The following is a 22,601-nucleotide window of genomic DNA, read 5'->3' as shown; positions in this document are numbered from 1 at the left end:
TGGAATCATGTGGTTATGCAGGAAATCTTTGTTTGCTTCAGTATCCTAAAACAGTATTTAATGATTTCTTCTTTCTCCAGACCTCAAAGACTTCTGCTTTGATATTGGATTGCATGTAGTACAGTGTAGAAATTCTGCTGTACTCTAATGTACACTGTTGCTTTTTTGTTAATTAAATATGTGTGATTCATCAGTTTTTTCTTTTAGTCAAGTTCCCTTTAGCCTGCATTGGTGAAATCTCACTGGCAATAGTAGTGTGAAACAAAATTACAGTTCCTGCATTTGACTGACTCAAAGGCATTCAACATAAGGGAATAGTCTATGAGGTTATATTTTCTGAATCATTATCAGGCACATGGTATCTCCCTGTTCCTGAGTGCCATCTTCCTGTATATCATAATAAATTAATCAATCTCTCATCTCCCATATGATACAGGCAGCCAAACATAATTCTCCACCATTGTCCCTGATTTTATTTGAAACACTTTCCAAATAAGCAAGAACTACTAAGTTTTGGATGTTTCTTCAAGATACAGTTTTATAATAACCCATTTTTATCTCTAGCCTGCCTTAGTATCTCTTGGACAGGAACAGGTTTTGATTTCTCATGTTTTTATAGAGCCAAGCATAGTATCGCCATTGAGAATGTCTTCTGTCCACTCCAAGTTACATTTTTGTTAATTTTAATACATTAGACAGCAGCTTAGTTCTGTCTGATTTAGTTCCTGCATGAAAATTGAGAGACTATTGTCATTCTTTGCAGAACCCATGTATGTTTCCAGTCATTCAGCAAGTTCACAGCAGAACAGTTTTGCCAGCTTCAGCTGATTTCTTCTTGATATTGTTTGACAGAAGGTAAGGTAAGCCTCTCAGTCTTACTTGTTGTGGTTACACAAGACCTCAATAGACAGGGCAGCAAATAAACACAATCTTAGTTGCTATTCTCAGAAAAAAAAATTAAGTGTGATAGATGGAGTGCCATTTGTGATAGAAGGTATTTTGTTTTCCTATTTTAGCATTCCAGAGATAAGGTATTTTCTAACATGTAACAACAACCTGATATCAGTGGAAAACTCAAATGTCATTTCACATAAGCTCTCACATAAATCAAGAAAAAATTGTAGATTTTAAGATAGCCAAACAGAAGCAAGGCTTAGGGTCACAACAGAAGGTTGGAGATCATTCTTAAGCTGCTTCTTCCCTTCACATGCTGCAAAGCAAGGGGTTTGGCTTTTTGTTTTGTTTTGTTTAGCTTTAAACAACATTTTCATGGCTGTACTACATTCATTATAAAGGTGGCTGTAAAAATGTCTGAATTCCAACAGTGTTAATGCCGGTGGGTTTGTATCTGTGCTTTAACAGGCTGACAGAATATTTAACTGAAATGGTAAATGACTGGAAGGAACTGGTTTTATATTGTGCTTATGTTTCCAGTGCCTCAGAATCTGCTTCATGTTCTGTGTAATGTGACTCTGAAAACAACTGCTTTAGAGAATCTAAAAGTAACCTAAACTTTATACCACTCTGGCATTTCTTTCTCCCAAAAGATGATTTTGGTGTGATTCCCACATACCCTTCGTGTATTTCTTCATGCTCCCTGGATGGTCAGAGAGACTTATTAGAAGTAAGGTATCAAAAGCTACAGCATTAAATGACCTTCAAAGCAGAACGAAGCTTGCTGGCATGATGGTGAGCTTTGCCCATTTGTCTTGGTAGTTACAGCCTGAAAGCTGTTTTTACGATTTGTGCTCATGGCCAAGAAGGTCCAGTCTAGCTGAAGCATAGTGTCATGCCATAGAGAAGGTACTGGGCCAGATGAGCAGGCTGTCCTCTCTACTTGTAGATATCTCACTAACAGAGTAAAAACCATTATATCAGAGGCTCACTACTTAAAATAGCAATATAGAAGCAATTAGAGAATACTTGGCAATTTAAAAAATATTACTGGACAGTCCACAGTAGAGAATACTTAACTTTGCTTTTTTGTGCAAGTGCAGGCTCATGCTTGCAAGTAAAGCTAAGCACTCTGAGAGGAAAAGATCCTTCAAATCTGTCTGGGCTTTTCATTTCCGTTCAGAACATCATAGCAAGGTGACGCAATCTGTAGCTTTTCTTCTCCATCAGGTGTAAGTTTTGTAAGACTGTTGTTTCTTAATGTATTAAAAAGCAAAGAAGAGCGGGCTGTATATACAGAACACATATCTGACTGTACAGCAGTGCACAAGTCGTCTGTGGACCCCTTTGCCATAGGGTGTTGTGGATGCCAAAAATTTACGTGGGTCTGAAAAGCAATTAGACAAATGTGAGAAGAAAAAAAGAAATCTGTGATGGGCTGTTAAACATAGAGATAGATTTTACAGCCAACATGGCCTTGAGCCTACTAGAAACCTTGAGAGTATACTGGGGAAATACAGGATTTTCCTGTTCTTATAGTGGATCTCTGGGGAAAAGTAGTATTTACTTTTCTCATTATTCCCTCCCTTTAAGAGTAGTCAGCAGGCTTTCCCTAGGAAAGTAAGGACCTTCTTTCTCCCTCCTTCCCCCCAAAAAGCAGGGAGAGAGAAGTACATGAAACAGAGACCTGGAAGAAGGACAAAACCAAATGAGTTAAGAGAAAACAGTGAGGGTTAAAGAGTGAAAAATAAAGGGACAAGGAAACAACTGGGGGACACTGAGCAAAACACTCCCAGGAATGCCCACTGCTCCCTCAAGGTATCCAGCAAGATAGTGGATTCTGAGAAAGGTTTCGTATCACAGTATCACAGTAGGTTAGAGATTGGAAGGGACCTCAAAAGATCATCTAGTCCAATCCCCCTGCCGGAGCAGGAACACCTAGATAAGGTTACACAGGAACGTGTCCAGGCGGGTTTTGAATGTCTCCAAAGAAGGAGATTCCACAACCTCCCTGGGCAGCCTGTTCCAGTATTCCGTCACCCTCACTGAGAAGAAGTTTCTTCTCAGGTTTAAGTGGAACCTCTTGTGCTCCAATTTGTACCCATTACCCCTTGTCCTTTCATTGTTTGCCACTGAGAAGAGCCTGGCTCCATCCTCGTGACACTCCCCCTTTATATATTTATATACACTAATAAGGTCACCCCTCAATCTCCTCTTCTCCAAACTATAGAGACCCAGCTCCCTCAGTCTTTCCTCATAAGGGAGATGCTCCACTCCCTTAATCATCTTAGTTGCCCTGCGCTGGACTCTCTCCAGCAGGTCCCTGTCCTTTTTAAACTGAGGGGCCCAGAACTGGACACAATATTCCAGATGAGGTCTCACCAGGGCAGAGTAGAGGGGAAGGAGGACCTCTCTCGACCTACTAACCACCCTCCTTCTAATACAACCCAGGATGCCATTGGCCTTCTTGGCCACAAGGGCACAGTGTCGGCTCATGGTCACCCTGTTGTCCACCAGGACCCCCAGGTCCCTCTCCCCTACACTGCTCTCTAACAGGTCGTTCCCCAGCCTATACTGGAACCTGGGGTTGTTCCTGCCCAGATGCAGGACTCTACACTTTCCCTTGTTATATTTCATCAAGTTATTCCCCGCCCAGCTCTCCAGCCTGTCCAGGTCCCTCTGGATGGCAGCACAGCCTTCTGGTGTGTCGGCCACCCCTCCCAGCTTAGTGTCATCAGCAAACTTGCTGATAGTACACTCAATTCCCTCATCTAAATCGTTGATGAATATATTAAATAATACTGGTCCCAGTACCGACCCTTGAGGCACTCCACTAGATACAGGCCTCCAACTAGACTCCGCCCCATAGACTACAACTCTCTGGCTTCTCTCCTTCAGCCAGTTCACAGTCCACCTCACTACCCGATCATCCAGACCACACTTCCTCAATTTAGCCGCAAGGATGCTGTGGGAGACCGTGTCAAACGCTTTGCTGAAGTCGAGGTAGACCACATCCACCGCTCTACCATCATCCATCCACCGTGTTATTTCCTCATAAAAGGCTACAAGATTGGTCAAGCACGACTTCCCCTTGGTGAAGCCATGTTGACTTCATGTATCGCTTCCTGGTTTGACAGAGGGCAAGTTTGGCTAAGTTCAAGAGGATTACAGGGCAGTCTTGCAACTTTAAATGGGATGAATGTAAATAAAAAAGTGAGGGTAAAAACAGAGCAGAAAGAGTGCAGCCTGAAACATGAATGTACACAGGTGGTGTCACTGTCAAAGGAAATGCGAGTTGGAAGACACTGCAGACTGCATCATGAACATGCCTACTGGCTGTTGCTGTAGCCTGGATCTAGTGAAACAAATCTTTAGCCTGCACATCTGTGACTGTTCTTCTACTATTTGATCCTTTTCTTAGTTTAAAACCATGCTTTTCTAGTTGCTTCTTTGAATAATAGAAACCATACAGAAGTATATGCTGTGTTAGCCATGGAGGAAATAATTTCAGATTCAAAATCCAGGCACCAGTCTTTATCATTATTACAGTTTGGGGGTGGGGGGGTTGGGGATAAATAAGTAAAAGAAAAAAGGCTGTTTCATTCATCCTGTTAAAAGGGATAAACAAAATCTCTTTATTCGTTCTCTAAAAACATCCAGACAACCCAAATGAGAAGAAACTCTCAGTGTATCATATACAGCAGCTGGAGGACTAGGATTTTGTGTATTTTGCACACCGACAGACAAACGCCTCATTCCACCAGCATGCTTACATTCATCCTCTGTCGCTTACTGCTTTAATAATAAGCCTGAAAAAAAACCCCACACATGTCCTGAAACAGCTTCTGTCACTTAATTGCTAAGTGACTTTTTCTAGATTTTCCTTCTATATTGCTATTTCCACTTCAGCCCAGGCATCACTCATCTGTATTTAATATAACCATGAAGTGCCACTCGATTTCCCAATACTGAGCTCTGAACTTGGCACATCTCACACAACTTTATCCCAGAGTTATTTCCATGAAGAAGGATTTTCAAATCATTCCCTATTGTCAGAATGCAAGCAGACAAACTGGGTAAATCCTCAGCTGCATGAAATATGCCAGGAGACAACCATTAGAATCACACTGTCATATGCTTTAAATGCAGATTTTTATCTTGCCTTAAAATGATTGTAAGTTTGGTGAGAATAACCTTCAGAATGAGAGGCCAGTGGTGCCAGGCCATGGGGAGACACTGCTTGCAGTTTTCAGCAGGGGGGGGGAAGTATACAAGAGGTGGCAGTTTTCTATAGATCAGAAGAGATTCTTTTGCAGATCTGACCATTTTATACTGCTTATCGCACCAGTGTCACTAGCTAATGTTGCATATCGAGCACCAGCAGTGTAAGTTTAGGTAGCCATCCCCCCGGCTTATGCCTGTGAGCCAGAGAAGAAATTGGGTAAGAAGTGCATGCAGCAGGCAACTTTGACCTGATTCACAGTACAGGGTATCTTTCTTTCCCTGTAGTATGGGTTACAAATGTAACTCTGTATTGCTGTAATAGGAAATACAAGATTATTAGCAGCTTCCATTCATAATGGAAACTGAGCAGCCTCATATCCAAGCTCACGGACTTAAACTGTCAGGAATTTTCTCCCATTAAAGCACACAGAAAACAATCTTTTCACAATATATTTGGTCAGTTTTTAGAAGTTCTGTCATCAGCCCATGAATGTGTAAATGAATAATGTTTTCTCCCTAAAAATCTTTCTGTAAAAAAACATTAATCAAGAATTGAGAGGTGAGTGTTAAGGGTTCATCCAATTGTGATGAATTGTGTAATTTGGAATGCCTTAGAATAATGTGTTTGCTTATTCCATGAGTGCTGTGGGATACTTTATAAAGCAATGAGGAGATGCAAAGACTCAGCCTTGCTCTATGTTTATATGGAATAGGCACAGGTGAGCAGCTGCCCTCTTACTCCATGAAGGCTGTCTTGCTGGCATTTTATAGACACCAGTGCTGGTTTTTAGCATCAGCACTAGTTCATGAGCCACTTCATTTCCTCTTTTGGTCTAGGATGACAGTAAGTTTAGATGCTCATAGTGTGCACATAATATTTTCCAAGCTCTTAATTTGTAAGTTATACTTTCTTACAAGAAAGGTGGGAGTATCTGTTAATGCTATGACACTAAGAACTGAGGATCTCCAGCTTTTAAAGCTTAACCTGGGTCATGTGCCATAGGGATCATGATACTTATTGAAGTATATGGATATATTATTGCAAGGGTATAGAAGAACATTAAAGAAAGAAATGTCCAAAAAGGAGTTAAAGTCTGAAGTCTAAATAAATAGAAGGCAAAATACTGCTCTATCTGGGCATTTCAAAATGCTCTCTCAAACAGCGTGAACATCCAGAAGACACTGGCAAGTCATTGTCCATGAAAAAGAACAAGTCATGGCATTCAGGTTCCAGCTGACAACCTCTCTTATATGAGAGTTTACAGACTCGATTACACTCACGTTAACCTCAGAACTGTTCTTGCTGACTTTCTCCATTGATATGCATTGCTTGAAACTTGATAAAATAGAAAAAGTAATTATAAATTGGGCTTGGAGACAGACAGGAGCTAGCCTGGTTGGATCTGTGGCTGCTCAATATTCATTTTTCTTCCTTTTGCACAGTGGCAGGGCACTATTTATTTTTACAATCGTATTGAGGTATTTTGTGGACATTATCAGATGAGCATTTTATTTGTAATCTTCTCACCACACTAAGAAGCTGTTCTTGGTCAGTCCTTTTATTTTTAGACCACAGAATTCAGACCTTAGGGAAAAAGAAGGGAAAAGAACAAACTTCATGTGGTCATGTTGTTTAGCATGCAGCTGTATGATGGATATAGTGAGGAAAGCAGTATCGCAATCTAGGTAACACACCTGTGTGCTGCACTAAGGAATGCTGTAATACAGTTTCTTGAGAAATAGAGACTCTGTTGGGAGCAAGTAGCCTGACTTGTCTACTGTCAGCTGTAGAATTTAATCTCCTGCTTCTTACTGCAGATTGTAGGTGAACCAGAGCACATCTCTCAGATACAGTGTTCTGATTTTGCTTTAAAGCTGTATTTTTCCTCAGTCTGAAAAGGCTAACTTGTTCTACCATGTATGGCAAATGGATCCGTCTGCTTAGCCACCTGGAAGTCCTCTATTTTTAGGCTCTTTCCTTGGAGCAGTTGTAATTTGAATTAACATTTTTTGTAATTTTGAATTAACTGCTAGCTAAATTTATGGCACACTGGGCAGTAGTACCTCTGGAGCCACACAAGTTGTTGGTTGTTCACAGAGGTCCTAACAAGAGCCAGTTTGCTTTTTCCAAGGTGGAAAATAAGCACTTAAGTTGAGCTAGTGTAGGACTTGCTTTCAGTAGGCAGAGCTGAGCAGTCAAGTCAATTAAAGAGAGCAGAAGGATGAAGGGCATGTATCTGTCTGGGAAGAGTTCAGTTACCAGTTGATGTTTGAGCAGACACAAGTGACTGTAGCCTGAATGCTGCTGTTTAATTTAGATACCTAAAGCCTCACCCATACACAGCAGGTGGGCGGTTTTGGCTAACATAGTTCCATTGTTATTTTTTTCTAAAGAATGTAACAAAAGTAGTACCAATAGCCATTATGAATATACTTAATTATGAAATGGTTTCTTTAGCACGCTCACACAGTTTATATGAGCTTGATTGGGAAGTAATGTATCTTAAACTGCACAGCATTTTGTACGTGTGTGTGGTACCTGTGCATACTTGACTGATGAAGTCATATGAATGACTTCTTGCTCTGGCAGTTGCTCTTGATCCCTTTTTATGACAGATTAAACATATTGAACTCTTCTGTTACTTGAAGGTATTTTTTTCTCAGATCTTCACATTTCTTCCTCACTACCCACTGCTTATAGTCCATGGTCACAAAAGCCATGCCCATGCAAGCAGTCCTTTTCAGGGCTATTGTTTTGTCAGGGTGCAGTCCCCTAATCTGCAGTTATTTCCATAGTTTGTTTCTACATGCATGACCTTGCATATTGCTGTATTAAATGACACTGTTAAATCATCTCAGTTTACCAAAGTGCTTTCTGTATTGTGCTGACAGATAAATTATTTTTTCACTTTGCCAATCTTTGTTTTGTTCAAAACAAGGAATCTGTAAAGACTTTGCATGTATGTGGATCTTCTGGAGGTTAGTTTGAATGTCTTCCTGTGTGTATTTGTATGTGCGGAGGCACATTTATTTGCTTTGTTATCACTGTTAAATGTTGGATCTAGAGCTATTATTTCTTTCCCCTTTTTCCCAGAACGACTTTGACAATAACTCTAACATAAAGATAGATTTGATTGGAAATCTGATTTCCTGTTTGTTCTTGTTATGTAGTAAGAATAAAGTCTGATTTCTGCCCCAAATTCTAACTCAGCAAGAAGCCACGTGCTGAAGCTTTGCCAAATGGAAAACCTGTGCATTCCCAGGGAAGCAGTAACACCTATATTTGTTGGGTTTGTACATCGCTTGTACAAATGGATGCAGTTTAGGTGCTGGGTTTTGTTAAATTGTGAACAAGGGAGTACTTTGATTCTGCTTAGTCAATTTGCAGCAGCCTTTGCCTGGCTCTGAAATACTGTCAGAATCTCACTAATCCATATCCTGCCTCTAAAACATTCGTTCACTGAGTTTAAAATGATTTCCACTTAGTTTTGCATTCAGAAGGCTGGCAGACCAATGTATTCTCCAGCAATTTGAACTGACTGGAAGAGTGTTCTTCTGTAATACACATCTGCAGCAGTACGAAGATAGTCAATAGAATATTGGTCTGTTTGGTCTCAGATTTTTTGTTGACCCAATGTTTATGCCCCAGATTTGCAATCACATCTAGAAAATAGGTAGCGTGAGATGCTTCATGTCTGCTGACATAGAGGACTGCTTTTAGGACATGGAGGGAAATTGCAGGGTAGTAATTTCTCTGGGATTATTGATAGGAGGGCAAGAGAGAAAGTGATAAAATCTGTTGATATTGCTTGCAAGGCAGAGCAGGGTGGTAGTCTTTGCCTTTCCTCTTCACATCTCTATTGCGAGATGTTCTTTGTGTAGCTGTGAAGGGGCTTAATGAATGAATGAAGAGCCTACAACACACACAGCCATACAAAGCTGGGGGTTGTTTTCTGGTTTGTCCCAAAGCCTTCTTTGCATTGGAAATATACTGTATATTCCTCAGTCTGTGCTGTACCTCTGTCCTCTAGTTAAAAATAGGGAATGGTTTATGGTTATAAAGAGAGAGAAGTAATGCTAAAGTGAATTCACAGTTGTGATCTGTTCCTACTGCTAGGGGAGGGAGGGTAGTGTGAGTTCATAGTTTAAAACTACTTTCTAAGTAACACTAAACTGTTTTTTTATATCTCTATTAATTACAAAGGAATCCAGCTCCAGTTGCTTATTGTGATCATAGGCAAAGTCAGGAATTTCTGCCAGCTATGTAGTTTCATTTCAACTAGGATCTGTTTTCCAGATAATGCAGCAGATGGTTCCTGTCAGGCGTTGCTACTGTACCTCAACTCACCAAACACTGTAGTTCAGAAATTCAGGGCAATTGTGATACGCACTTTGACCCTACTTGTCAAAATAATCAGGAACTCAGGAAAGGGTATCTGCCAAGGCTGCAGCATATTCCTGTGGGATATGGAAACTTATCCCCTGTGTAATGGAGGACATGATTAATTCTGACTGCATTGACACTAAAAGGTTATTGAATAGGATTTCCTTGTGAATGGGCAAATCCTCTCCCAGCAGAAAACCATGACAGAGGTGTCTAGCGTACTCCCATTGCATTCTGAAAACCGACACCAAGGTTGCATAAATCCAGCTCAGGGTGCTCACAATTCAAAGTAACAGAGAAGCATCTACAGACTTGTGCATTCTGCAGTATTATGAACTACAGAACACTATGGATAAGGCTCATTTTATTAAAGAAAAAGTTTAGCTCTGCAATCTCCCTGTGTCTCCTCAGTCTCTGTATTTTCGATAGCAACCATCCATTAGCCTCTAAACCTGAGATTTTGGTTCATGCTCCTGTGTCCAGAGACTGTTACCACTCAAGGAAGTATATAATCACATTCCACATTTTAAGCAGCTTAACAGGTCACTGGTTCTGTTATTCTTCTCCAGGCACAACTTCAGAACTGCCTGGAAGATCAGCCCATAAGGGAAGAATAGGTGACAGCAGTTAGAGCTGAATGGGGCAGCTGTCATGGTAGATGATCAGGTGGAGAGCTGTCTTCCTCAGCGCTTGAAGCCTCTGCTGTTTGAAGACACGTGCCTACACTTGACAACTTCAGTTATTTGTTTTATCAGGGGACTGCAGGAGCTTTTCCTGGTGGCAAGGGTAGCATTTATTTCTCCTAGTGTAAAATTTTGCCTGTCAGATGCTCACTCTGAGGCTGGTCACAACATAGCTCACTTCATAGTCACTGGAGAAACGAGACACTACCAGAGTGTCCAGCCCATTAGAGAGATACACATTTAGAGTGATGAACTGTGCCTCCATTGATTATGAAGAGAGATGAGTAAATGACTTAGATCTACACTGCAGGCATCCATGTTTGATCAAACAAATCATACATCTGAGTGATGCATTCATCACTATTATCCTCTAGAAAGAAACCACAGACCTTGACAAATCTGCTCACTTTATGCTTGAAATGCAAGATGCACATCATCTTGACATTTGCCAACGAATCTGTGTGTGTGTAGGTGGGTAACAACTGACCCGCAGATACTTTTCCCCCTACTGAGAGGATGTAAGTAAGTGACAGATGTTACTCATGGTGTTCTAAGCACTGTTGAAAGATATTTTGGTACAAGGTTATGGACGTAGTATAGATGTGTAGGATTCCCGCTGAATTCAGTAAGATGTAAGTCTGCATTAAAACTGCTTGAGTGCTTCACTGTCCCCTTAGCAGTCGCCTTTCTGTTGCTCCATTAAGCTCACTAAAGTCAATGGGAAGACTTGGAGCTATTAAAAGTCACAGAGAGGTAGCTGTTGCCTCTCACAGTTCTAAAATCTTCCTGTTGAAAAGCTCTGCCAATGACTCATAAAGGCTTCTCTTTCTTTATTCTCTTTTCTGGAATGTACATTTTGATGGACAGAGTAATGTCCTTCAGGAAGGTATAGAGAGCTCTCAGTACCATTTGATCCTTTTCTGGTGCCACAGAACTAGATACATCAGCACAAATTAGTTAGCAGGATTGGTGTGATTCCAGGAGCCCTCTTTACTCTGGTTATGTACGTTGTCTGGGAAGAGTCTACGGCTTACCATGGTCAGAATACAAACAAGTACTTGACAGAGCACAAAGTTTCAAAACAAGTAAGACAAATTCCTGATTATTATATTGGACACCTTCTAACTCGAGTATGTAGAAGACTCCATGAAGAATCAACACATTTTGTACTTCTTCTTGCTGTAAGATGCGTTATGCATATGGCGGGGTTTGAAATCTGTTGGTTTAAGTCTCCAAATCCCTGCCACAGCTTTCTAGGAGCATCAAGCCCCTTAGGAGATTGTCCATTAAGATACTGGGTACTATTAGGAGTGTCCTGTTTAGTGGAAGAATGATATTGGGAATCACCTTGTTTAATACAAGTTCAAAAAGTCAGGGCATAGAGCTGTGGGAAAGGAACCAGTTCAGGGTGTTTTCTGTCCTCCAGAAGTCAAGAATTAGGCTATGGGGCTTTCAGACTTCAAGTACTAATATTTCCTATACATAAGTGCTAGATACAACCTACATGTCCCATATTCTTCAGTAGCAACTACTATATTAAATCTTGTAAACTTATAAATCAATTAAATGATGTTGTTATTCACACTGCTGTAGTGTGAAATCCAAGAATTATCCTTTTGCTTGGACAGACCTTACTGATCAAGTAAGGCTTTTTCCAAGAAAATGGAAATCCCAAGTTAATTTTGGCCTTTGTTGCAAAGAAAACTGAGTAAATGTGTACTGGTGACACAGCACTGCATAGTTGTAAGGTGTAATAGGGACAAAACACAGTATAATTGAGGCTGTACGGAGACCTTTAGAAGCAGTTGGTTTAGTCCTCAAGTATTAAAAAGTTAATTAGGTTAAATGTTATTTTCAGCATTGTGCCTATTCCAAATAATTGCCTAATGTACTTATTTCTGCTTTTGTATAGTAACTGGTTATATCGTTCCTTCTGCTCCTGAGGTCTGGAGGTAGAAGCTTTACAGCTTGCTTTATCAGTGCTTTTGCTACTTTGATTGTCATTGTGGGGTTTGGATTGTCATTGTTTTGGTTCCGTCTACTCAGCAATGTTTGGATGCATTTGCGTTTTGCCTTGTGTGTGTAAAAAAATGCCCTAGGCCTAAAACCTCTCTTCTCAGAAGTGTAGTGACCGATATGATGATGTTGGAATGTATGGCTTTAAACACTGGCTTCAGTGATACTTAAGTACATTTTTAATGCCCAGCATAAATGCTAGTTTGATGTTTTTTCATTAATTTATATGTCAAAATAAGCATTTCAACTGGTGCATCTTCTTTGAAATACAAGAACTTAACCCTCAAGTATTTGTTTCTTATGTCTGGGGTGCAAGTCCTCACTTAAGCAGTTAACCTGCCTTCAAGAGAAGGGTATTGGTGCCTGAATGGCTGCTTACCTGCAGTAAATCTTTTCCAAAGCACAGTCAGCTTTGGGCCTGAATACACAGGCTTCAATTCTGCCCTCAGGCTGAGTAAATAGAAATTCACCCCCCCATGTCATCAGTGGAGTTACTCTGGACTTTATTATATGTAACCAGATTTTTAAAAATCTGTGGTGGCATAAGGATTTCACATTGCCTTTGCCATCTGGAGAGGATGGTTGGATCGTTTTTGCCATGTAAGTGAACAGCCCACTGGTAGAAATTGGATATATTTTTTGTTTCTGACTGAGTTTGTCAGCTGTGGCAGTTTAAATATGGTTTCTTCAACAGTATAGTTAGAGCTCATTCATTTTTTCTTTTGATTCTCAAAATATTTGGTACTTCTCTAATGCAGCAGCTTCCAACATCACAGACTCATGTTGTTATTTATTTTGGGGGGTGGTGGCAGAAGATAACATTTATAGATATATTTATATGTAGAAGATCATCAAGTGAGCTGTTAGGCAGTCATCGTTTTAAAGTAGGTCTCTTGGTTTCAAAGGCCTTGTCTGAAACACTTGAAGTGGTAATGCTAAAGTAGATGTTCTTTTTGAAAAGATCCTGAAGCTGTAGCTCAGTCCGTCTGACCCTGAGCAAGGCTGTGAGGGCATCCTTGTGTATCTGTAGTAGGTGGTAGAGAAGTCTGATGAGAGTAGAAGAGAGAATGAGATGATCAGGTGAAAGGAAATATACTTCTTAATAACATTAACTTGCTTTTGGAACCATGAAGTAGGCCAGTTAAAGGTTTTGAGATGCCATTGGTAGTCAAGGAACAAAACTTCATTTTATACTGACTCCCAGCATATTTCTAGTCCGTGTTGCTCAACACACTTGTCTTATGCCACAAGTTACATCAACATGGGCTGGGGAAGGAGCAGGTCAATTTTTGCTGTGTTATGAAATTCCTGGTTTCGCTTTAGAAGGTTTCTTTCTGTAGCTGAAAGGGGTATTTTTTCATGAAAGCTGTAGGTTATAGTGTGTAAAAAGAGTAAATCCATACCACAGATTCAAAAACTAAGCAGATTTCTGGTATTCTAGATCTAGGTGGGTATGTGGGGGTTGTATGCAGCTTTGTTGCAGGTGTCTTTCTGAATAGCAGTGGATGTCGTGTATGAATATCTCAGTGGAATTTGTTTTAAAAATGCATGATTTAGGTTGGGCATATATTGGAAAAGAAACCCTGCCACTAACGTGTATTTCCTTGTTCACTGCTCACATACACACATATATATATGCATATCTATATAGAGACTCTGGAAATAAAGGCTCATTTTTGAGCTGAGGTTTTTTTTGCTACTTTGATATCAGATTAGAAGATAGTATGGCTGTGACTTCAGATTATTGCCAGACAGGAATCATTCTACTTTCTTTATTCTACAGTTTCTGTAGTTGAGTAGTGCTGCTTGGATTGCGTTTCACTCTGAGAGTGCAGCTGGGGTGAGATGTGTTGTGCAGCAGCTTGAGATTGCTCATGGTTAGCAGCAGTCAAGGGGCTTGCTTTACTGTATCCCTAGTTAGTAGGTGTCTGAAGTGCAAGGGGAGGTTTTGTGCTGTTCCTATGTTTGCTCTTTAACGAGCATCACACTTTGGACTCCTCTGAGAATGCTACTTCCATAGCCCTGTCCTGGTTTTGACTTGAGATAAAACACTGGATCACCACTCTTTAAGTTCAGTATGAGCTAAAAGACCAAATCAGAAAAGTAAATACATGCTTGTGAAGGAGTACCAAAGGAAATGTGTCATACTCAGACCAGTGCAGTGTACAAAATATTGCCAAAGCTGGTCCGTATTATTGCACATACTTGAAGGCTAATACAGACTCAGAAGAAACCCAAAAGCTTTACTTCAGTGGGGAGAAAAAAAAAAAAAATACATGGTGTAGAAAATGGCTTTTTATCCCAGTCTGATTGCCAAGAGGGTGCCTGTGCAAGACACCATCATCAATTATACCTTTCCCCCAGGAGCTATTTACGGTAAAAATCTATTTTCAGAGCCATATGTAGTAGCAACAACAAGAAAACAGGCAGAGAAAACTGACATTTTACCCTTCAGGTACAGAGAAAAGGATCTATTAGTGGTTGGGGATGCTATTTTAGAGGCATTACCACTGTCCCACTTATTCACTGGTCTGATCCATCCATCTACCTTTCAAAAACCTTTAACAATGGGAGGAAAAAAAGCCTTTAGAATGCGTGTCTTGCTGCTGTTTAATTGGTGTGTTGGGTGACTGAGCTGAAAAGACTTTTCCCTGTCAGTCTGTGTCCCAGTTCCTGCACTGCTGTGAGAGGCTGTCCTTACTGTGTTCCTGCTGTGTGCAACACAATGCTCCAGCACAGCTGCAGAAGACTTTGGGTCCCTCTGCTGTATATTGCTGTCAGTGACAGCAGGAAGATGAACTCTGTTGAAAAACATAGTGCCTTTTTTAACTGCAGGAAAAAGCCTCATTTATTTCTAACTCCAATGAAGAGTTGAAGTACTGCAAGGGCCAAAATCCCAATCTCTGTAAGCCCTGCTCCACACAAACCTGCTAAGGCTTTTGACTTAATTTTAAGGCTCCATGTTACTAGGGCCTGTAGGGACAGGACAAGGGGAATGGCTTGAACCTGCCAGAGGGGAGACTGAGATGAGCTGTTAGGCAGAAGCTCTTCCCTGTGAGGGTGCTGAGGTGCTGGCACAGGGTGCCCAGAGAAGCTGTGGCTGCCCCATCCCTGGCAGTGTTCAAGGCCAGGTTGGACAGAGGGGCTTGGAGCAAGCTGCTCTAGTGGAAGGTGTCCCTGCCCATGGCAGGGAGTTAGAACTGGATGAGCTTTAAGGTCCCTTCCAACCCAAACCCTCCTGTGATTGTATGGTGATTCTGTTTTAGGGGCATGGTGTGAGGGAGTTTGAACAGCATGAAGTTTTGTCTAGTTTCTGTTGCCCATCAAATAATTGTAGAAGCTGGAAGTCACTGGAGCTCAGTGCACAAATCCTGACCATTTTATTTAGGTAAACTTTAGGGCAAGCAAATATGGCTTTTGAGTATGCATGACATGTAGTCCTTACAGAGTTAAATCTGCTCTGGCATTAAGGCAGTTGTGTTGCCGGAGATCTTCCCCAGTGTTAACTCTTGAAATTTGCTTAGTAACCACCTAGCATTTAGACTAGAAACTAAGCAAGTGTAACTCTGGCGAAGTCATGAAATTGCGTATGACCCTGTTTGCAAATTTGGGATATTAATGCTCTTCTTGAAGGGCAAGAAGAAGTATGTCTAGTTTCCTAGGAGGAAGGCTGCTGGGAAGATTACCATCGTTGCAGTTCATGTGCTTGGCTGAGGCACGAGTACAGTTTGTTGTGAGCTCAGCAGTGTTAGCAAGTTTATTTTCATTGTGTTGTACTGATGTTTTATAATTTCATTACTTTAAAATCAATCTAGCATGAAGGCAAATCACCCTATGATGTAGAAGCATACTTCAGTGCACCCCCCCCCATCCTTTAATATCTTTAGAGAGGGGTATGTCCTATTGGAATTAGTTAGTGCCTATGTTGTAAAAAGCTTAATATAGGAAAGTGTGGCACATGCATCTTTCAGGTTACTTACCTGCCCAAAAGCTTGTTCCTTTTTTCAAGTGACAGTACTTCCATTGAATAGATATGATTTGCATAATGATAAATATCTAACAGCCCTAAAGAACTCCAGACTTTCTATCTCTCAGATGTTTCAAGCAGAAATCGTTGTCCTGTGCTTGTATGTGCTGCTCTAAGAAAGGAGAAAGTTTGCTTTCCATGGCTCATCTGGTTCTTAATAGGCAATCCAGTTTTTGTCTGGGACCAGAACCAAGATCATTTAATGCTCTCTATCCAGTACTCAAGAGAAGATGTTGGTTCTGGCTGTTCACTGGTGTGAGCAATGTGAGCTAGGTTGGTTCTTTAGGTTCTCTGCCTTAGGTTGAGTATCAGTGCCATTCTTGAGTTCCTGTTGTCTTTCTAACCCTATCCAGATTGATCAGACACTATATCATTTCCCCATCCTAGTTAGTCCTGAGACTATAATTTCATTTTGTTACTAACAGTGAATTACGTGATGAATGTATGCAAAAAGAAAGAAGTATGAATGAGAAAGTAATTGTGGAAGAATTGTTACTTTATTTCCACCCACAAGCATCCCTATCCATCTTACCCACACGCATCTTGCCCTCACAAGGAGGTTGTAGGTGAAATTATACCAGTTTCCAGGGAGCAGTGAAGGCAGGGCTGTTCCCCAAGGAAAGTCAAGCCAGCAGCTGAGGAACACCACAGGGCAGGCAGGAGCAGCATCCTTCCCAGTGGGGTAGAATCCCTCAGGGCAAGCAGGCCAGGGCTGGTGATAGTAACAGATTCCATCAACAGTCCAGCCATCCTCAGGCGAAGAACAAGCCAGGTCCAAAATCAGTCCATCAAAGCCAAATAACAACTTGGGAACATGCATGGAAATGGGTACACCTACAACATAGCTCAGGTCAGCAGAGGGTGCCTGGGCCTGAGCTTGAATGGAGCTCCTGGAGCAAAGAGCAAGTCTTGTTTGAGTAGGGCTCATGGGACACTTAAGGCCTTGTTGGTGCGCTGAGGACTCTGATACTACAAGCTTGAATCTCTCTGTGAAAGCTGAGTGCTGGCTCTCCTGGTGCCTCATGTGCTGGTTGGCATTGTGAATGCAGAGTTCTGTTCCCTTCATTCAAATGAAATGAATCTACTGAAGCCAGTTACAGTCTGACCATTGCAAGCAATTTATGGTAAAGCAATTCTGTTGTTTTCCAAAGTGTCATCACAAGGCAATTTGAAATCTGGGTTTATTTTCCCATTTCTTTAACTGCTGTTTCCTGCAGATTCTCAGAATAGAATAAATGAGGAGCACATAGCAATAAATTACTCTTGTTGAGGCTGCTTGATGTCCAAACCACTGCAGATAGAAAGAAACGTCATGCCATTGTTATGGTGACAGTGAAGGATGATGCTTTCCCCCACCCTCTGCAGCTCCAGTGATGAAAATTCAGCTCTCATCTCTCTTTAGGCCGTGATGTACGCCAGCAGCTATTCATTAAGCAGCAGCAGAGAATTTGCATCCATTCCTACCACATACCATTTACTAATCAACAACTGGGATCATTTTCTGAAGGGAGAAACTTGTTTCTACCTTCCTTAATACATACAGCAGTTTGGGGCAGAGCCCTCTTTGCTTCCTGAACTCGTAACTAATTTTGAGGCAGCCAAGTAACTGACTGACTTCCTAAGCACTCTAGTGTCTTCATCTTCCGTGGACTGCTCCTGACCTATGCTTTTACACATTGCATCTTCTGCTCCACAGGATACTTTGCTCCAATTCAAGACTAATTAGCTATTCCCCAATAGAGAAAGTCCATATTTCAGTCAGATGCTACAGCTGAGTGATGAGTCCTTTCAGTGCTATACACTGTTCAGTTGGACTCATTCAAGTGCTACAGAAGTTGCTTGTTAAGGGGGAATCTGTGTTTTCTCATTTGGTGGTGGAATTGTGCACTGTTTAGTCATGGGTTCTGTGCCTTGGGTCTGCCCGAGGCATTGTAGCTACAAAAGCTGTTTTAGAACATACTTTGCATCCTGATTCCTGAGAGTTAAAAGATGATCTGACAACATTTAGTGCCATAACTGGTCTGCATGTTCCCTATTTTAGGACATTCTTAGTAAGAGAGCTTTGTGATAATCTTTCCCTAATCCTGCAGAAACATGTTTTTTACTAGGCTGCCAAGGGCTTTGAGCTGTAGAGATCGGATTTGGGATATAGATGCACTCAGGAGCATGGTCTGTCTTAAACCTGACAGGGTCTTCCCAGGAATGGTCACTCTGATTCTCAGCCTCTTCTGTTTGACTCTTATTTTTGGCTACTGAGAGTCTTTGAAGCAAGGGATTCCTCCACAGATAAGCCATGTTCTGCTTACAAGCCTATTGCTTTTCCTTTTGCTTTCTGATGAGAGATAAGCCCCAATTCTACCTTCCCTTTCTGATCAAAGAGAAGACACCTGCTTGGCTTACAGCTCCTATCCTCCAGAACAACCCAAACATTCCTGTGTAGCTCAATACACTGAGCCTTGTGCCACTTTGAACTATACTACAGCTGGTGGCCCAAGAACAGAGAGGTGCTGGATCTTCTTTTTCTAACAAGACATCTAATTTCATAAAAGAGGATATAAATATTAGCAAATAATTGGTCTTCTGGTTAATAAAGGAACCCATTTACCATTGTCCCCGGAGCAGACACTGGGTTCTGTAGAAATCCAGTGATCTGGCTGCTGTTTATGACCTACACTTGATTTGATCTTGAATGATTCATGAAAATAGCTGATCCCTAAGACAGTCTGATAAGTATTTCAGAGTTGCAGCAGCCTCTTCACAGACTTTATTCCTGTTGCTCAGTTCACAGCTTTGAACTCCTTATTAGTCTGTTTTCTTTCTTTCTGCCCATAACCGACCAGACTGAATTCAGGGCCAGGCAATTCTGTCACTGTCTCTATTAAGCTGACAGCACTCAATTCTGAGTTACCACAACAACAAGGATTACGTGACAAGCAAATGAAGACCCAGTCAGATAATGGAGTTTTTAAAATGGGAATTACTGGTGCTGAAGATGTAATGGTCTCTTTGATGCTGTTACTATCTATAGCATAAATCCCTCTCAGTCTTTGGCCTATTGACCTGACACACTGAAAAGGCTCCTTTGCAGCCGCTATTGTCCAAAGGGAAAAGCTTTGAGCACAGACGTCTTCAAGGCACAGGAAAAACACAAGGCCAAGAGATAAGCTTGGAAATTTGAAGGCAGCTCTTTCAAGCGGAGTCCCAGAGTTTTAGTTGAAACCGATCTCCTGATTGTATCTGTGGTGCTTTTTCTCCAAGATGTGCATTCAATACTTTGTAATTTCTAAAGATATCCTGAGCTGATCTTCTCAGGGCCAGAGCAGCAGTCTTGCAAATCAGCATCTGCTGAAAAGCACTGTCTGATGAGATTTTGGAAGAGCCACTTGTCCCTGACACTTACTGTACCTCTTGGAGTATTGACAGGCCTCTCGTATAGAATAACTCGATATATACCTTTACTACCTAAGAATAAACAAATAGTTGGACTTCGGAATAATTAGGACTGTTGGTCTTGGTTTGGGGAATACCAGTTAATGGCAGTGGAACAGTTTGTAGAAAGGTGAGAATTTTTAGCCGTTGTCCATACCATAATGCCATCTCTCTGCAGAGCTGTAATGTAAAGAGAACCTTTTTCGAGTACTGCAAACATGAGCCCTTCGCACTTCCTTCTAGAGGTCTCTAAGGTTATTTTACAAATCTTTATCAGGTCCATCATAATGTGAGGAAATGGGGGATATCATTCTCCCTATTTTCCAGCTGTAAGGTGAAATTCTTTCCTAAATTAGGGTAACTTTATGCTTTATAGAGTTACGAAGACTGTCTTCAGTAACTTAACAGGCACCGACTGACACACACAGTCTCCCTTGCTAGGTTCTCTGATCAGTCTCTGGTTTCATGAGAGCTCTGTGGGGATATCTGGCCATTAGCAAGTGTTGGCCCAGTTTCAGTTTGTTCAGAATATGAAAATATATGGGCAAAAGAAAAGTGAGGGGTGAGGGTGAAGGGTGTGCTTGTATAGAAGTTGCTTCCCTTAGTTTTGACTTCACTCCTCAGCTGCATTCAAGGACAGGCACATGGAAATTAAGAATAGTTGGACTCATTCAAGGGCCTTTTCATACAGATACCTTATCATCACTGTCACTGTGAGGCTCTGTTCTGTAACAGATGCTGTCACTCAGTGCGTGAACAAGCCTCCTGCTGATGCCAATGCATTTGTTATGTTCACTGCCCAAGTTCACAGAGGCTGGTGCTGCTTCTCTCTTGTTACCGTTTGCTTCGTTTTTCTTGTTGCCTGTTTGCAACTAAGAGCTCAAAAGAGTTGTTCAGGAACTTGAAGTAGATGAAGTGTTCTTCTACAGTGACTTCAGAGTGTTTTCCAGGGCAACTGCACTTTCCCTTTGTGTTGCAGCTCTGTGTATCAGAGCTGGTTAGACATTTGTGTTCAAGAACTGAATTTCCACAAGTTTTCAGCGTTTCTCTCTTACTGGTTGCACAGGTCATGTAGCAGCAACATCTCACTGTTGGGGAGCTCTGTTGGGCTTTAGCCTATGCTGCCTTTATTCCATTCCCTTTCCCTTCCTTCCCGTTATAGTACTCTATAACAAACTAAATTTCCCTCCTTGTATTCAAACCCTTCAACTATTGGTAGGTGACTGTCACAGGCCCTTGGGCATTGCTGAACCAAGCTATATATATTTAATCTCTCTTCACAAGTTAATCCCTTCAGCTCCTAATCACTTGTGTTGCCTTTTTCTGAACTCTCTGTGAAATCCATCAATGTCTTCATGACAATCAGGAGCCCATCACAGAACACCCTGTTACAAATGCGATTTCACCACAGTGAGAAAGATGACATCTTACAGTTTCCTTGTTTCATAGTATAATGATGCTGCACATTCTCCCTAAAAATGGCTTTGTTTTCTTTTCCTTTTTGATCTGTTTTAGTGAAAACTTAACCTCCAGTTTTCTGTTTATCCTCGGGTCTTGCCCATGGTCACACATAGTAGGACTTAGGGAAACTACTGCCCTTAAGTTATTTGTAAGAACAATCCAACTTCTTTTGATCATGTTTTTTGTGGAGAGCAATGATGGTGGCCTTATTTATCAGGGTAGATAGTGGCAGGACTCAAAGCATGCCAGTTTAAATAGAACTAGATTCAGGAGTCATGGCCAGACCTTAGAACAGAAGAGGGAAGCTCTGGTTACTAATTCTTTGCATCAACCTTTGACCTCACACCTCAGACACACAGGCACCTTCCCAAACAAGGAATGGCTGTGTCTGAAACTGTGCTTCTAACTGCCCCAGGCAAGATAAGCACAATCACCTATAGATTCCTGCTTGTCAGTATGCAGGCACACCAGAGCTGGTTGGCTGCAACCTGCAACCTTTCCCCTGGTGGGAAATCAAAGTTTATTCACAAAAGCAACTATACGCCCTCTGGACTGCAGTGCGTGATCTGGTGTGTTTAGATTGGAGCTGCTTGAGGTGTTATCTGTTACATAGACAGTGACAAGGGGAAACTCTGCAAGTGGAAAATTAGTTGACGTATCAAGGTGTCGTAACAGAGAAAGAGCGTTGGTACATTGAAGGGGATTGGTATTGAGGAGACCTTGGTCCTACACCTGCTGTCACTAGTGATTAAATCACCTTCCCACCATCATCCCCTCTTTGCTCTTTGACCCTTTCACATCAACCCTCTGAAACAACAGCTGCCTGTCAAGGTATGTTTTATGCAGTGCCTAACACAGCAGGGCCTAGTTTTAGCTATAAATCACCACAATGAAGCCCATCACAATAGAACAAACTACAGAAATAGAGCAGACTGAGAACCCTTCACTGAATTATTGAACTACAATGGGGCTAAATCCCACAGAATCTGCTGTGGCAGCAAAGGGAGTTTAAATAATGTAAAACATGTATGAGTTGAGATACCCTGTGACAACAATACAGGGACATAAGCTGGCCACAAGTAAAATTTAGTCAAAAAAGTAGGAAAAGAGATTTCTAAACATCAAGCCAGGGATGTTCTGGAAGAGCTTCCCATGAAGGAAATTAGAGGCAAAAGACCTAACTTCTTGTACTAACTCTAAATGCCCTCTTTAAAGTTTGTTATTAGTAAGAGGATATAGGGCTTACTTAATACTTTATACAAGTCATGAAGTTTAGGGACAGATTCCGAGTCCACATCTTCCTTTCTTAGAGCTATGTCAGGTCTTCATTCTTTCTCTGTTCTTTTCCAGCTTTCATTTCTACACTGAATTTCATTCAGTTAACTTAAAAAAGAATCTAAACCAAATCTGTGCAATAAAGCTCTCAGATCAGAGAGTCTGACCTGTCCATTCTAAACCTGAGAGGCTGTGTCTTCACAGGCAG

General features: G+C 41.3%; 1 protein-coding gene across 1 annotated transcript in view; it reads left to right on the top strand.

Moving 5' to 3' along the window:
- Positions 1-741: 741 nt before the first annotated feature.
- Positions 742-22,601, top strand: part of HCN4 (hyperpolarization activated cyclic nucleotide gated potassium channel 4) — a 136,002-nt gene continuing 114,142 nt past the window's right edge. Inside the window, exon 1 of the mRNA XM_061349939.1 lies at positions 742-855. Within this exon, the coding sequence (XP_061205923.1) occupies positions 773-855 (83 nt within the window). The 5' untranslated portion in view covers positions 742-772. The remainder of the gene's footprint in view (positions 856-22,601) is intronic.

Source organism: Neopsephotus bourkii, unplaced genomic scaffold, assembly GCF_033783945.1.
Source record: "Neopsephotus bourkii isolate Nb327-2 ecotype Australia unplaced genomic scaffold, CSIRO-AGI_Nbou_v1 NB_463, whole genome shotgun sequence".
Classification (NCBI taxonomy): Eukaryota; Metazoa; Chordata; class Aves; order Psittaciformes; family Psittacidae; genus Neopsephotus; species Neopsephotus bourkii.
This window is presented reverse-complemented; position numbering and strand designations above follow the sequence as displayed.